Below are 11,786 nucleotides of genomic sequence, written 5' to 3'. Positions count from 1 at the left end.
TTTGTTTTTGTGACTCTGTGGAACCCAGTTCTGCTACTGATTGATTGTGTGACTGTGGAGATGGATAAAAGCAACCCCCCCATCCAAACAATGACTATCATCAGTGCAGGTAAGATTTTTTTTAAATCATCTACAATACTGTCTTATTTATTTTATACTACAGTACATTGATTATTGCTTTCATTTTATGGATCAGTGGTCTCGTTAGATAGTAAAATTCATGTTAAATTGCCGTTTTAGGGGTTGTGTTTAAAAGTCTGGAATGGATTAATCTGTTTTGCATTACTTTCTATGGGAAAGCGCACCTTGGTTTTGGAACACTTTGGTTTTGGTATGGACTAAGTTTGAGAACCAAGGTACCACTGTATGGGATTGCTCTACTTGAGACCTACTCCTGCATCACTTGATGTGTGTGAAATGGGAGCTAAACTCTCACAGCTTTTCCCTCAAAACCATGGAAACATATCATTTTTTTAAAGACTGGAGATTTATAGTCTCTTGAAGAGATACAATTACCAGAATTCCATGGAAGAAATGTAGATGTTTCCTAGTGCATTTTTTCTGCTTGCAAACGAAACCATGCTCTGCCTCAATTCATCTAACCTCTTCCTAGTCTTTCTCCACACTGATTCACTCAGTATTATTTTATTCACTGGTCAACAGTATGGAATTCTTGTTGAAGGCATGAATGGTGTATTGTGCCTTATGACGTGCAAAAATTGGTATACTGAAGGAATCCAATGATTGCATGAAATGTGATGGAGAAATGGGAAAAAATAAGGGTTGTTCTGATTCTTTCAAATCATGTACGATGTAAAGTTGACACAGAACACACACCTCCATGGGATATAAGGAATACAGTAGCAACAAAGAGAAGGGACAAGCTTTATTTCATATTTCCCCCCCCTTTTTTCTGCAAGCAAAACTGCTTTGATATAAAATGAGTCCAATGATACAGTGCTATCATCCACTCAAGCAAAAGAAAACCTCACGCTGATGTGAATGCAGATTATACTGGCATTCTGATACAAGTGTAATAATTCTAGATTCCAGATGGTGTCTGGCCTTTAAAGCAATGGCACAGAAAATGCTGCAAAATATTGGAGTACTGAAGTACTGGCAAGTGCTCTTTAAGTAACTCTCTCTGTGAATTCTCTGTAGGATAATGTTTGATTAACTGCAGTATGAACTGTGTCTTCTGTTTCTTAGTATCCCTGCCACATGCCTCTTCGAGTCCACTGCGTTAGTTCAAAATGCATAATGTTGACTGTTGTCTTTTTCATTTGTATTAAGACAAAGTTATGAGGTATCCTTTACTGTTAATCTAATGATGAAGTGACAGGCCTTGTTGACTTAGGACGCAAAGACAATTGTACATTCAGTAATTGCTTTTAGTGATCTCTCTACACATTACTGCAAACAACCGTTAGTTACATTGAAAAAAAACTTTCTCCTTTTCACATATGATATGGCATAAACGAAACAAAATTTGACAAAAATCATACACATAAAATAAACAAGACAAATACACAAATAAGGCCATCTGCAAAATTAAAAATCCAACTCTCGTAATATTTCACAATAATTTCTACAGAATATTTTACATCTTAAAAACTTAAATATTTAATGCACAGGAAAAAGGTGGTCTTGACAGAGCCAACCACACTATCTCTTGGAGGACTTGTCTAATTTGCTGGCCGGCGACTTTCTTTGTGGAGTTGGAATTTTGGAAGGTTTTCCAGATGCTGAGCGAGAATTGGGTCGGGGTGTTGGCCTAATTGGGGTATGAACAGTCTCCGATACATCCGAGCACACAGACTGAATTTCTGAAATGTCAAAATCAGATGCGTCACTGCCCCGGCGGCTGCTTGCTCTGCTGCCAGCCTTGCTTCCTGCTCGACTTCCAGGTCTGCTTGGTGTTTTTCTGGTGTCTGCATGAGGAGGAGAAATACACCCATTGCAATTAGAGTGAGCAGGGATAACGAAGGCTGATTCTGTCCTGGCATCATCAAGAGCTTCATGGTGCTCCATTATGGGCAGCCAGAAGTCTACTCAAGCGAGTGCTGCTCTTTCATTACAAACCAGGGGATAAAGCTAACCGTGGCTACTAGTCATGGCAGCTTCTATCTCTGAACACTAGTGGTTGGGTTTCACTGGTAAGGAGGCTACTGCTACACTCACATCCTGATTGTGGGCTTCCCAGCCTGATTGGCCATCGTGAAAACATGATACTGGACTGGATGGGCCTTTGTTACATTCAGCAGGGATTTTCTGGATGCTACCCACTGGGCACATCAAGTATGACCTGTTTCAATCCTGCATGGGTACACCAGAGCCCCTCTGTTATGCGCAGCTGGTGGATACAAGTCAGAGCAATCTATTGTTTTCAATGCCAATTATTTCCCTTTTAAAGTGCTTTGCATCACAAGTGGAACTTTTCACTCTAGCTCCTTCTGCTCTGGTATCATGAAACTCACAAGTTAGACATGATATCAATATGCAGTTCCAATTTTACATCCCAGCTTCAGTGAACCAGAATTTCATCAGGACCAAGGCCTTGATTCAAAGCAGGATCTGCCACATTTCAGCCTCCCAAAGAAGCAGATCCCACACAATGTGTGTACATGCAGTAGTCTACTTTTTACTCTTTGTATTAGGTACTAGCATCCCAGAGACATTTATTCCAAGCTCTCCAGTGCTCACCTGCAAAATGTGCCCTGACTCTTGTAGCTGCTGTTGAAATGAGGCTGCTGTCTTCTCCAGAATGGAAACCCTTCCCAGACAGATATCCTGGCAATCTAAGTTTACTCCCTTGTATTGGAGTCCCCTGTAGGACACAAGGAGAACTGAATGAAACAAACCCATTATGTTCTGCAACAAACAAGAGCTGATTTTAGGACTCCATCCATATCACCTTCTTCGGAACATGCATGGCAAAGAAAAAGCTATTCCAAAAAGTGATGACATAGGAATATTTAGTTAATGAGTTGGAAAGGGAACCAAATGGTAATAATATCTAGTATGTAAAGCACTTTACCTGTCACTGTATCTCTTCCTTCCCTCCCTCAATGTTTCCCAGTTACCAATTTTTAGTTTATAAGCTTCTTGAGAGCAAGAACCTGGTTTTGCTTACATAACTTGGTAAGGTGCTTTGTACACTGATGACATTGTATAAACGAACATACAAACAAACAAACAAAAAGAATGGCTTTTTATATTTACATGTCAAGATGTAATATACCTGCCAACTTAGGATCACACTTCATGTATCTGATGAAGTCAACTCGAAACTACAAAATCATGAGTTTACTCTATGACAAGATATTTTGCTGTTTTTTCTGCAACAATGTGTAACATGCCTATGCTTCTGAAAAATGCATCAGTGTGTGACTAGTCTGAAGGATCACTGTGTAGTCATCAAGGCAATATGGAATTAATTCTGACCAGGGAGGACAATTAAATTGCTGCGCTGACACTTCTTTGGTTTGCTAGTAATAGCTAAATGCAAATAGGAAGTTTACACTGAGGATATGCTATCTGCTGAAGTATGGAGAAAAAGAAAGCATAATATTAGAAACTGTCAGCAATTCATATTCTGTATTGTGTTTTAAATCCTGTGGATATTTAGGAGTAATAATTCTATACATGTAATAAATGTATTTTATGGGAAGGATAGCTAAGTAGGTGTTTCGCTACCTAGTAAGCAAAGCCATACAAAAATCTCAGAAGTTAGTTGTAGAAAAAGCTGGAGGGAAAGTAGCAGAAGTGGTAGCCGCCACAATCAAGAGCAGTAATAACACATTCTTCTCAGCGCTAACCATTGATGTACTGCATACTCTAATATAATTTTGTATTATGTGAGAAGACAGCAGTATTATGTCAGCAGGAGACAGTCTACTGATTTAATCTTTGGCTCCTTAATCAATAGTAGACTCTTTCAATCTTTTATGTATTTCAGTTCTCAATATTCCCTTGTTCTAAACAAGCAAGGCTATCAACCATTTCCCTATGAGAACTGAGAAATTATAGCTTGGGTTGTTTCCCCAGGGTTGGCACTTAAAGATACTTCAGATCTTAAATATTTTGGTGCCTGCCACCTACCCAGTGTTCCACAATCACCAGATAATTAATCTTAATGCACGTTTGTGCCATGAGGGTACGAAGTAAGGCATTCTTGGCGGCTCCTTGAGATATATGGAACTTCTTTCTTTTGGAGGACCGAGCCAGATGCACTGTAAGATATTTTTATTTTCACTTGTTTTTAATGGTCAGGGTAAAGCAGATATGGGATAGTTGCAATGCAATCTCACAATTTTACAGTGGTGCCCCGCAAGACGAATGCCTCGCAAGACAAAAAATTCGCTAGACGAAAGGGTTTTGCAGTTTTTGAGCTGCTTTGCAAGACGAATTTCCCTATGGGCTTGCTTCGCAAGTCGAAAACGTCTTGGGTTTTTTCAAGTTTGTTTCCTTTTTCTTAACACCGTTAATACAGTTGCGACTTGACTTCAAGGTAGCCTTTTTTGAGGTTTTTGGCGATTTTTGAAGCTTTTCCAAAACTTTTCCGACACCGTGCTTCGCAAGACGAAAAATTCGCTAGATGAAAAAACTCGCGGAATGAATTAATTTCGTCTTGCGAGGCACCACTGTATCTAGGTTTCCTAAGCATAGTATTTATAATTTCTATTTTAATGCCATTTCTTGCTCTGAGCTGTTGGGATGGGATGGGCTAGAAACTAAACTCAGGCCATAGTTCAGACGGAATAGAAAGTGTTTTAGTTTATTGATTTTGGTGTGCTTAGCTTAGCTCTGAGAGGCCTAAGTAATAAATGGGGTCAAACAGAGCCAGAACACCAATGACATACTATTAGGTAAAATAATATTGGACTGACTTAATGTTAGTGCAGGAATCTGAAACTTCTTGCATTTCACATAACTTTTCATTAGGCAGAATGGTACTGCACCAGGATCTCATATTTATCTAACTGCTTATCTAGCGCAAACTAGATGATTTCAGTTATAAATATCTTAGACTCCACATGTACAGAGCTGATTCCTAGTTTGACCATAGTTATATAGAATTTAAAACATGCTCATCAAGACCCGAACAAACTCAAATGACTGATCAATTTAAAAAGAGAGAAATTAAAATTGCTGGATAGAAGATTGAAAACAAACAGAGTGCATTAATATGTAAGGAAGGTACAGCACAGCTGGGCAAGGAACTGTAGTGAATGTTAGCTAACAGGATAGTTTTAGTGAATGTTAGACTAGAATATCCATCCATTACTGTACCTCTGTGGATGACACTTGATATTCAGAGCACTCTGGAGGTTTACAAGGAGATGATGTTTTGCTGTTTATCAACCATGGTTTACCATAGTTGCGTGTTAAATGATGGGGTGTCTGTATGGAACAATGGCAAATCACAAGGGTGAAGAACAGGCGATGGAAAACAATGTCATGGAGAGGAATATTCAGATTATGAATACTGAATCTCACAGTAAAAGTCAAAAACAAAATGACACCAAAACAAAGCAGGAACAGTTGACAAGCATTCTATACAAAAGAGAATGTATGTGTGCTTTTTAAAATGCAATGGTGGGTTAATGGTTTTTTCATTTCCCCCACCCACCCACTTTTCTAATTAGCTTACATGTTTTTTCCCAGGCTTGCACGACCGCTGCAATTGTAAGGGAGGAAACGATAAAAAACTTTTGTTAGCTTTCTTTGAAAAATAAAATAACCAATATCTCCCCTATTTGTTTTAGGGTAGCATTATTGCGAACTGTAGCAAGCTTGGCCTGATTTTATTAACTGCATTAAATTTCAGCTGCACCACTCCAGTCATACCTTGGGTGTGCTGGCCGCAAGAGCTGATGTTGGAGCTCCTTGAGCAGGTGGATTTGACACAGACATGGATCTGTTGGGTGAAGCACCCCTTGAAGAAGGTCGTGATCTGCGTCCCCTTTGTCGGAAGGCAGCCATGCTTTGACTGGCTCCATCTGCCAAAATGAATTTCTCACGTAGCTCCATGTTCGTCCTCCCTTTAGCTAGAGGATGCGAAAGAGAGAAATCGAAAAGTCTGATTATTTCCCCAGCTGCCTGTCCATATCGCTGGCTTTGCTAGAGCTAAACAAACAGGCCAAACAATTCAAACACATTAGTGAGTAATGCATTTGTTTGAGACAAAAAAGTTCATTTGCAGAATATGCGCATCTAACATTTTATGCTAGCAAAAGATGAACTGCGCATCTAACATTTTATGCTAGCAGAGATGAACTGCTGTCAACATAAATCAGCATGATAATGGAATGGCTCAACATGCTATTTGGTTACCAATGCACAGACTCAACCTGAAGACCCATTTGACTAATGCTACCACTGTTTGGATGATTCAGAAACAGATGCTGGCTATGATGAGTAAACATGGAGAGAAAAGCATAAAACCATATTAGTTCTAAGCTATATAGTAATGCAGTTGGGCAACATGCAATGACAAACAGAAACTCCCAAACTGTAAAGAAGTGATGGGATGCTGGGCACAGACAAACGCAGGTATAGAGGCAAAGGTGAGAACTTCCCACAAGGTTCAGATGCGTAAACAGGTTAGCATTTGGTTTTCTCTGTCTTAATGGCAATTGCTTTTGAAACACTCTTTTCGAGCGTGTCAAAGGAGATTTAGAAGCAAGCTCTCAAGCACCAGCCAGTGCAATAAGTGTTAAGGCTAAAAAATGTGAAACGTGAAGCGTTGTGTTAAATATATATTTGTATATATCAAAGCAGAGTGGGTAGGAAATGGAAAAGAACATTAAGAACAGGAGAGACAAAGAGAGGGGTTTGCCAACCTATAGTAGGCTGAGTGGTAATTGAAGAGTTTGATTCCGAACGTAACATTTTACTCCCATGATGATGAACTAGAAAAAATGACACAGGATATGGGTCATATTAAAAGAAAATTGTTAGCAGGAGAAGAAATCAATTACAGCAGTTGCATATGCAAGAAGATTCAAAGCTGCAGGCCAAGGACAGATCTTAAGTGATTAAAAGTTCTCGCTAAGTGTTCCTAAGCAAGGTCATGGAGTTTTCTTCAGCAAAAGAAACCACTCTTGGTGTAAGCTCAGCTGCAGACAGTCCCAATGTCATCATGTAGGTAAAAAAAGAAAGCAAGTGGTTTCTTTGCCATCTTCAAAAAGGGATGTTCTATCTTCATACTTCTTAAGGTTGCATGAAATGAGGACACAACATACCACACAGTGCTTTAATAGAATGAAACCTAGTCACCATTAAGACACCCAACAGGTTTGCATATGATTTACAGTTTCCACATAAGAGCTAGTGTTTCCATGGCAGATTTGATGAAGAATGTAATCTTACGTTCCATCCTTTTGAGACAGGTTTATCTCTGAAATTATGTTGCCCTTTGAAAGGGATTTTGTGGGTAAAGCACCCCACAAATGGAAAACAAACAAAAAAATTCAGATTCATATTCAGTAATACTGAAAATCACAAATGAACTTTCCTTGCTGAAAATCTGTTTCAGAAAAAAAATAATCTCTCCATATTGACTCAATTTACACATAAGGCTAAACCATGGTTTATGTTAGTGATGAGCTGTAGTGAGCTCTGGACTTCTCCCGTGCCTTGCCCTCCTTTGGTGTGGCCGTGAGAAAGGATAAGAAGCTTCTGCTTCCACTTTAAGTAACTACAGTTTTGCATGATGTCCAAGCCTAGATGTCCAAATTAACTTTATGGTTTATTGAAACAAGTCATCTTCTTAAACTATGGTCTGAAGTTGGCTTGTTTAAATAAGTGGTTAAGATTAACCACATTTTATCCAGATCCAGATGATAAAAAGCTGTGGTTAATTTAAAACAGAAGTTAATGCTTCCTTGTAGTTGTGCTGGAGGAGGAAGGGAAAGGCATAAACTACAGTAGCAGCCATCACATTAAATATAATAGTTTTTGGAAATTCAGAGATCTTCCATATTTGTATACACTGGTGTTGAAGAACCCAATTCCTGTAATGGGAAGCTTGGTGATAATCAGCTGGAGATACCAGCTGTTGTTGTTTTTTAAAAGCAGCAACAATAAATATGTCAAATCAAGTACTGTTCACCTGACTTAGGTGGAACATGGGTAGATTGTAGGCATCTCACAATGTAGGAATAAAATAGCACATCTAATGTGTTATTATAGGAGTCAATTATATTCAGTCAGAATGCTACATTCCACTTTCGTCCTGTTAAGATTCTTCAGAGTAGAGTATGAGATGGGATGATGGAATCAGGTGGATTATCAATGCAGGCTGTGTAACTATCTCATTTATTCCTGTACAGCAGGAATGTAAAATGTGACTCAAGCATAACGTAATTAAAACAGAATTGAAGCAAGTTTTCCACCAGAGGCACAGTTCACTCTTTTTCTCAACACTACAGGTAACATCCAGTCATATGATTGTTTACTAAACAGCAGGAATTTTAAGTTGTAGTTTCAATTGTATCTGATAAAATGGTGGCTGGATAAGTAAGCATTAGCCTGATTAAGGAAAAAGAAATATATATCCCTAAGAAGCATGTATACTACCACAATGTTTACTTTTCAGTGTGAACTTGCAGTATTACGTATAGAATTCACAGTTTTAACTACAGAGAAAAATAATCTAATATATGCCCAATAATGTTTTCTGTAGCTACTTTTCATTTTTGAGAAACAGAACACTACGTTCACCACCCCATCTTAACATTCCTTAACACAACATAAAATTGGGTGATGCCCTTTATATTATTCCCTCTGGGACTAGCAAGTAGTCACTATTTTACTTTTTTACTATTTTACTTACCATTTCCACTGAACTTCTGGAATTTTGCCCCCCAAAGTGATTGCTTCACTTCACCTCTTGGTGAGCCTAAAACCCAACCAATCCCATGCCTACTGCATTCTATCAACACACACAGCAGGCAGACCTAGGACCCAGAAATGATTTCAACTAAATCCAGGCTACCTTCTTCTGTGAATCAGGTTTTAGGCTTATAAGGCTGTTAAGATGCCACAGTGAAATCTGCTTACAAATCTGGGCGCAATAGATTAGAATCCTTGGAAGATCTAGGCCACAAACCAGTGAGCCATCAGCTGTTCACCATGAGCCAGGCTACATGTTACACTCACCATAAGAGTGGTCCCACCACAGTTTCTGCTCTTCCCCCCTCCCAACTCTGAGGAAAAATTAGCTAACAAGAGAGAAAAGGGGCGATAACCAATGGACAGGGAAGGGAAGCCAGCACTTCCTCCTTTCCTGTATGTGTGGTTTCTGTGTTCCTGACAGCTTCTCATTCTGTTGGTGTGTGAGAGCCAAAGAAATTCCTTGCATGTCAAGCTCTCACATGGTGAATGCAATGCATAGCCAGAGTATACAGCAGAGCTTTCCAAACTTTTCATGTTGGTGACACACTTTTTAAACATGCATCATTTCAGGACAGTAATTCAGTTTTGCATCATTTCATGACACAGTAATTCAGTTTTACTAGCAAACCAGAGATTAAACTAACCCCTTTCCAGCTCTGGGAGGGGCATGGGGAGCGTCTGTGTGACACACATAAGCACAGCAGCCAACACATTAACGTGTCGCGACACAAAGTTTGGAAAGCTCTGGTCTACAGTATCTTCAGTAGGTAGTCCTTAAAAATAGCAAGATGTATATAAGTAGGGCATCGTAAGTGAATCAGTGTTTAACTAAACCAGGGATTTATACAGTTTACATTTCATCCTTCTAACCTCTACTACCCTAGTTAATCCATGACAGCAGTTGTATATACACTATTAATGGGTTTAATAGTCATCTGTAAAGAAGTCTTCCTACATACCTCTGCAAGGATCATTTTTCACTAAGAACTCGTCAAGTGCCATCCATCCGCCTCCAACTCGAACCATAACAGTGCTCCGCAGAATGCGGACAAGACGGAGTTGCTGGGAGTCACCAAACTGTGCAGGAAGACAGGAAATCAAGCTCAAGCTTTCCTACAAGTTCTAAACAGCACGGTGCGCTCCAAGCCAAGAGGGTTAAAATTAGCCACGCACAATAAGCTCCTAAATCATTAGTAGAAAAATCACCAAAGAGTTTTGCATTATGCATATGGTAAAGGTTGTTTTCAAGTTGAATGCAACTGCATTAACCCAAAAGGTAGCAATGAGATTGGTGGGGGAGGGGAGGGAGGCAGAGCACAAGGGTATAATGCTGCTAGGTTTGATTGCCCCCCCCCTTGATTCTTGAGAGCCACATGGATGTTTCTCAGATCTTTTCAAAGGAGAAAAATTAGTCATGTAATACATGAAGCTACTTGGAACTGTACTGTCAATACTAAAACCTTCACTGATCTCTCCTTGAAAAAATGATAAGAATATTCCCACCGAAATATGGATTAGAACTCATTATGAGGACACAGTGCACATATTACAGTGATGACTGCTGAATAAGTCAGAAAAACAGACTTTTATTGTTATTTCATAATTTCTTTTTCACCCTCTTGCCTTCTGGAAAGCTGCCACTTAGAATAGCCACTAAGGGCATTTCTAGGCAAGTGTTGTATCATGTAACAAATAGAATTTTTGTGAGGGTTCCAGTTATCTTTCTTCAGGGATGCCCTTCTTCCAAGGGTGCTATTTTTTTTAGCATTTTGTGACCATTCTCCCACACATTATGTGTATTTCTATAGCCAGTGTGAGAAGTAAGAATAAGCTGGATTAGGGCAATGGCCCATCTAGGCCGTCCTGTTCTTACATAGCCATCATGGCTAGCAGCCTTAAACAGCCCTCTCCTCCATGAATTTGTCCAATCCTCTTTTAAATCCATCTAGGTTGGTAAACTATCGCTGCCTCCTGTGGGAGTAAGTTCCACAGTTTATGAGCTGCATGAAGAAGTAACTTTCTTTTATCAGCCCTGAATCTTCCAACATTCAGCCTCATTGGATGGCCAAGGGTTTGAGTGTCATAAATTAGGTAGCTATTGACCCATTAGTGGCATGTCTCCACTTTTCTAGTAAATGTTTTTACTGTCTATTTTATTCTTTTAAGTTTCATTTTTCTTACTTCGTTAGATGCTGGCTGGACTCCATTATACTACCCCAACACGCAGCATTTTAAAGTAAACCAATAACTGGCCAGCACCAGCAAGACTATCCTTTGAACTCAAAGTAATAATGCTGCAATTCTGTGAATACTTTATATTTGTAAAAAAAAGCCCTAAAAAAACAACAACTTGAAGGCTGCAGACTCCCCCCTCCCCAATGCTAGAGCTCACATCTCCTTCCAGAAGGATAGTCTTCCCAACTTTAATGAGGTGGTAATTTTCAGTTGCAAATACGCAGCTTCACTAGCACAAGTATCAGTTTAGAGTTGGGGGGGGACACCAAACAAAAAACCCCTCGCATGGTGGGGGCAGGAGCTGGCATCCTCCAAGGGTCTAAGGCAGTGGTGGAGAACCTTTTAGACACTGAGTGCCCAAACTGCAACCCAAAACCCACTTATTTATCACAAAGTGGGATAATAACGATTGTCTGCATGCACACATACAAATAAGTATAAATAAATAAATAAACCCAGCCAGATGGACGGGGTATTATTATTATTTGCTCTTTTTTGTTACTGGCAACCCAGCAGCCGCAGCACTTGTGTGTGTTGTGAAGCAGGCTGTTAGGCAGAGCACTCTCAGGATACTTTCCCTGCATGTGGGTGTGTGGGTATGTATAGATGTCTGTCTGTTTCTCTCTCTCTCTGTGGCCCCTTTGGCGCTT

General features: G+C 39.6%; 1 protein-coding gene across 14 annotated transcripts in view; it reads right to left on the bottom strand.

Moving 5' to 3' along the window:
• Positions 1–871: 871 nt before the first annotated feature.
• Positions 872–11,786, bottom strand: part of DST (dystonin) — a 299,556-nt gene continuing 288,641 nt past the window's right edge. For 9 of the 14 annotated variants that reach the window (XM_082218107.1, XM_082218116.1, XM_082218117.1 and 6 more), the window contains 6 exons: positions 9,861–9,978; positions 6,846–6,914; positions 5,851–6,050; positions 5,293–5,403; positions 2,704–2,827; positions 872–1,931 (listed from right to left, as the gene is read on the bottom strand). In XM_082218107.1, coding sequence (XP_082074233.1) covers positions 1,666–1,931; positions 2,704–2,827; positions 5,293–5,403; positions 5,851–6,050; positions 6,846–6,914; positions 9,861–9,978 — 888 coding nt within the window. In that variant the 3' untranslated portion in view covers positions 872–1,665. The remainder of the gene's footprint in view (positions 1,932–2,703; positions 2,828–5,292; positions 5,404–5,850; positions 6,051–6,845; positions 6,915–9,860; positions 9,979–11,786) is intronic. The other 5 variants (XM_082218108.1, XM_082218109.1, XM_082218110.1 and 2 more) reach the window with 2 other exon arrangements.

Source organism: Podarcis vaucheri (genome assembly GCF_965113315.1).
Source record: "Podarcis vaucheri genome assembly, chromosome: 3".
In the NCBI taxonomy this organism is placed as follows: domain Eukaryota; kingdom Metazoa; phylum Chordata; class Lepidosauria; order Squamata; family Lacertidae; genus Podarcis; species Podarcis vaucheri.
The sequence above is the reverse complement of the archived record's forward strand: the minus strand, read 5'-3'. Positions and strand labels throughout refer to the sequence as shown.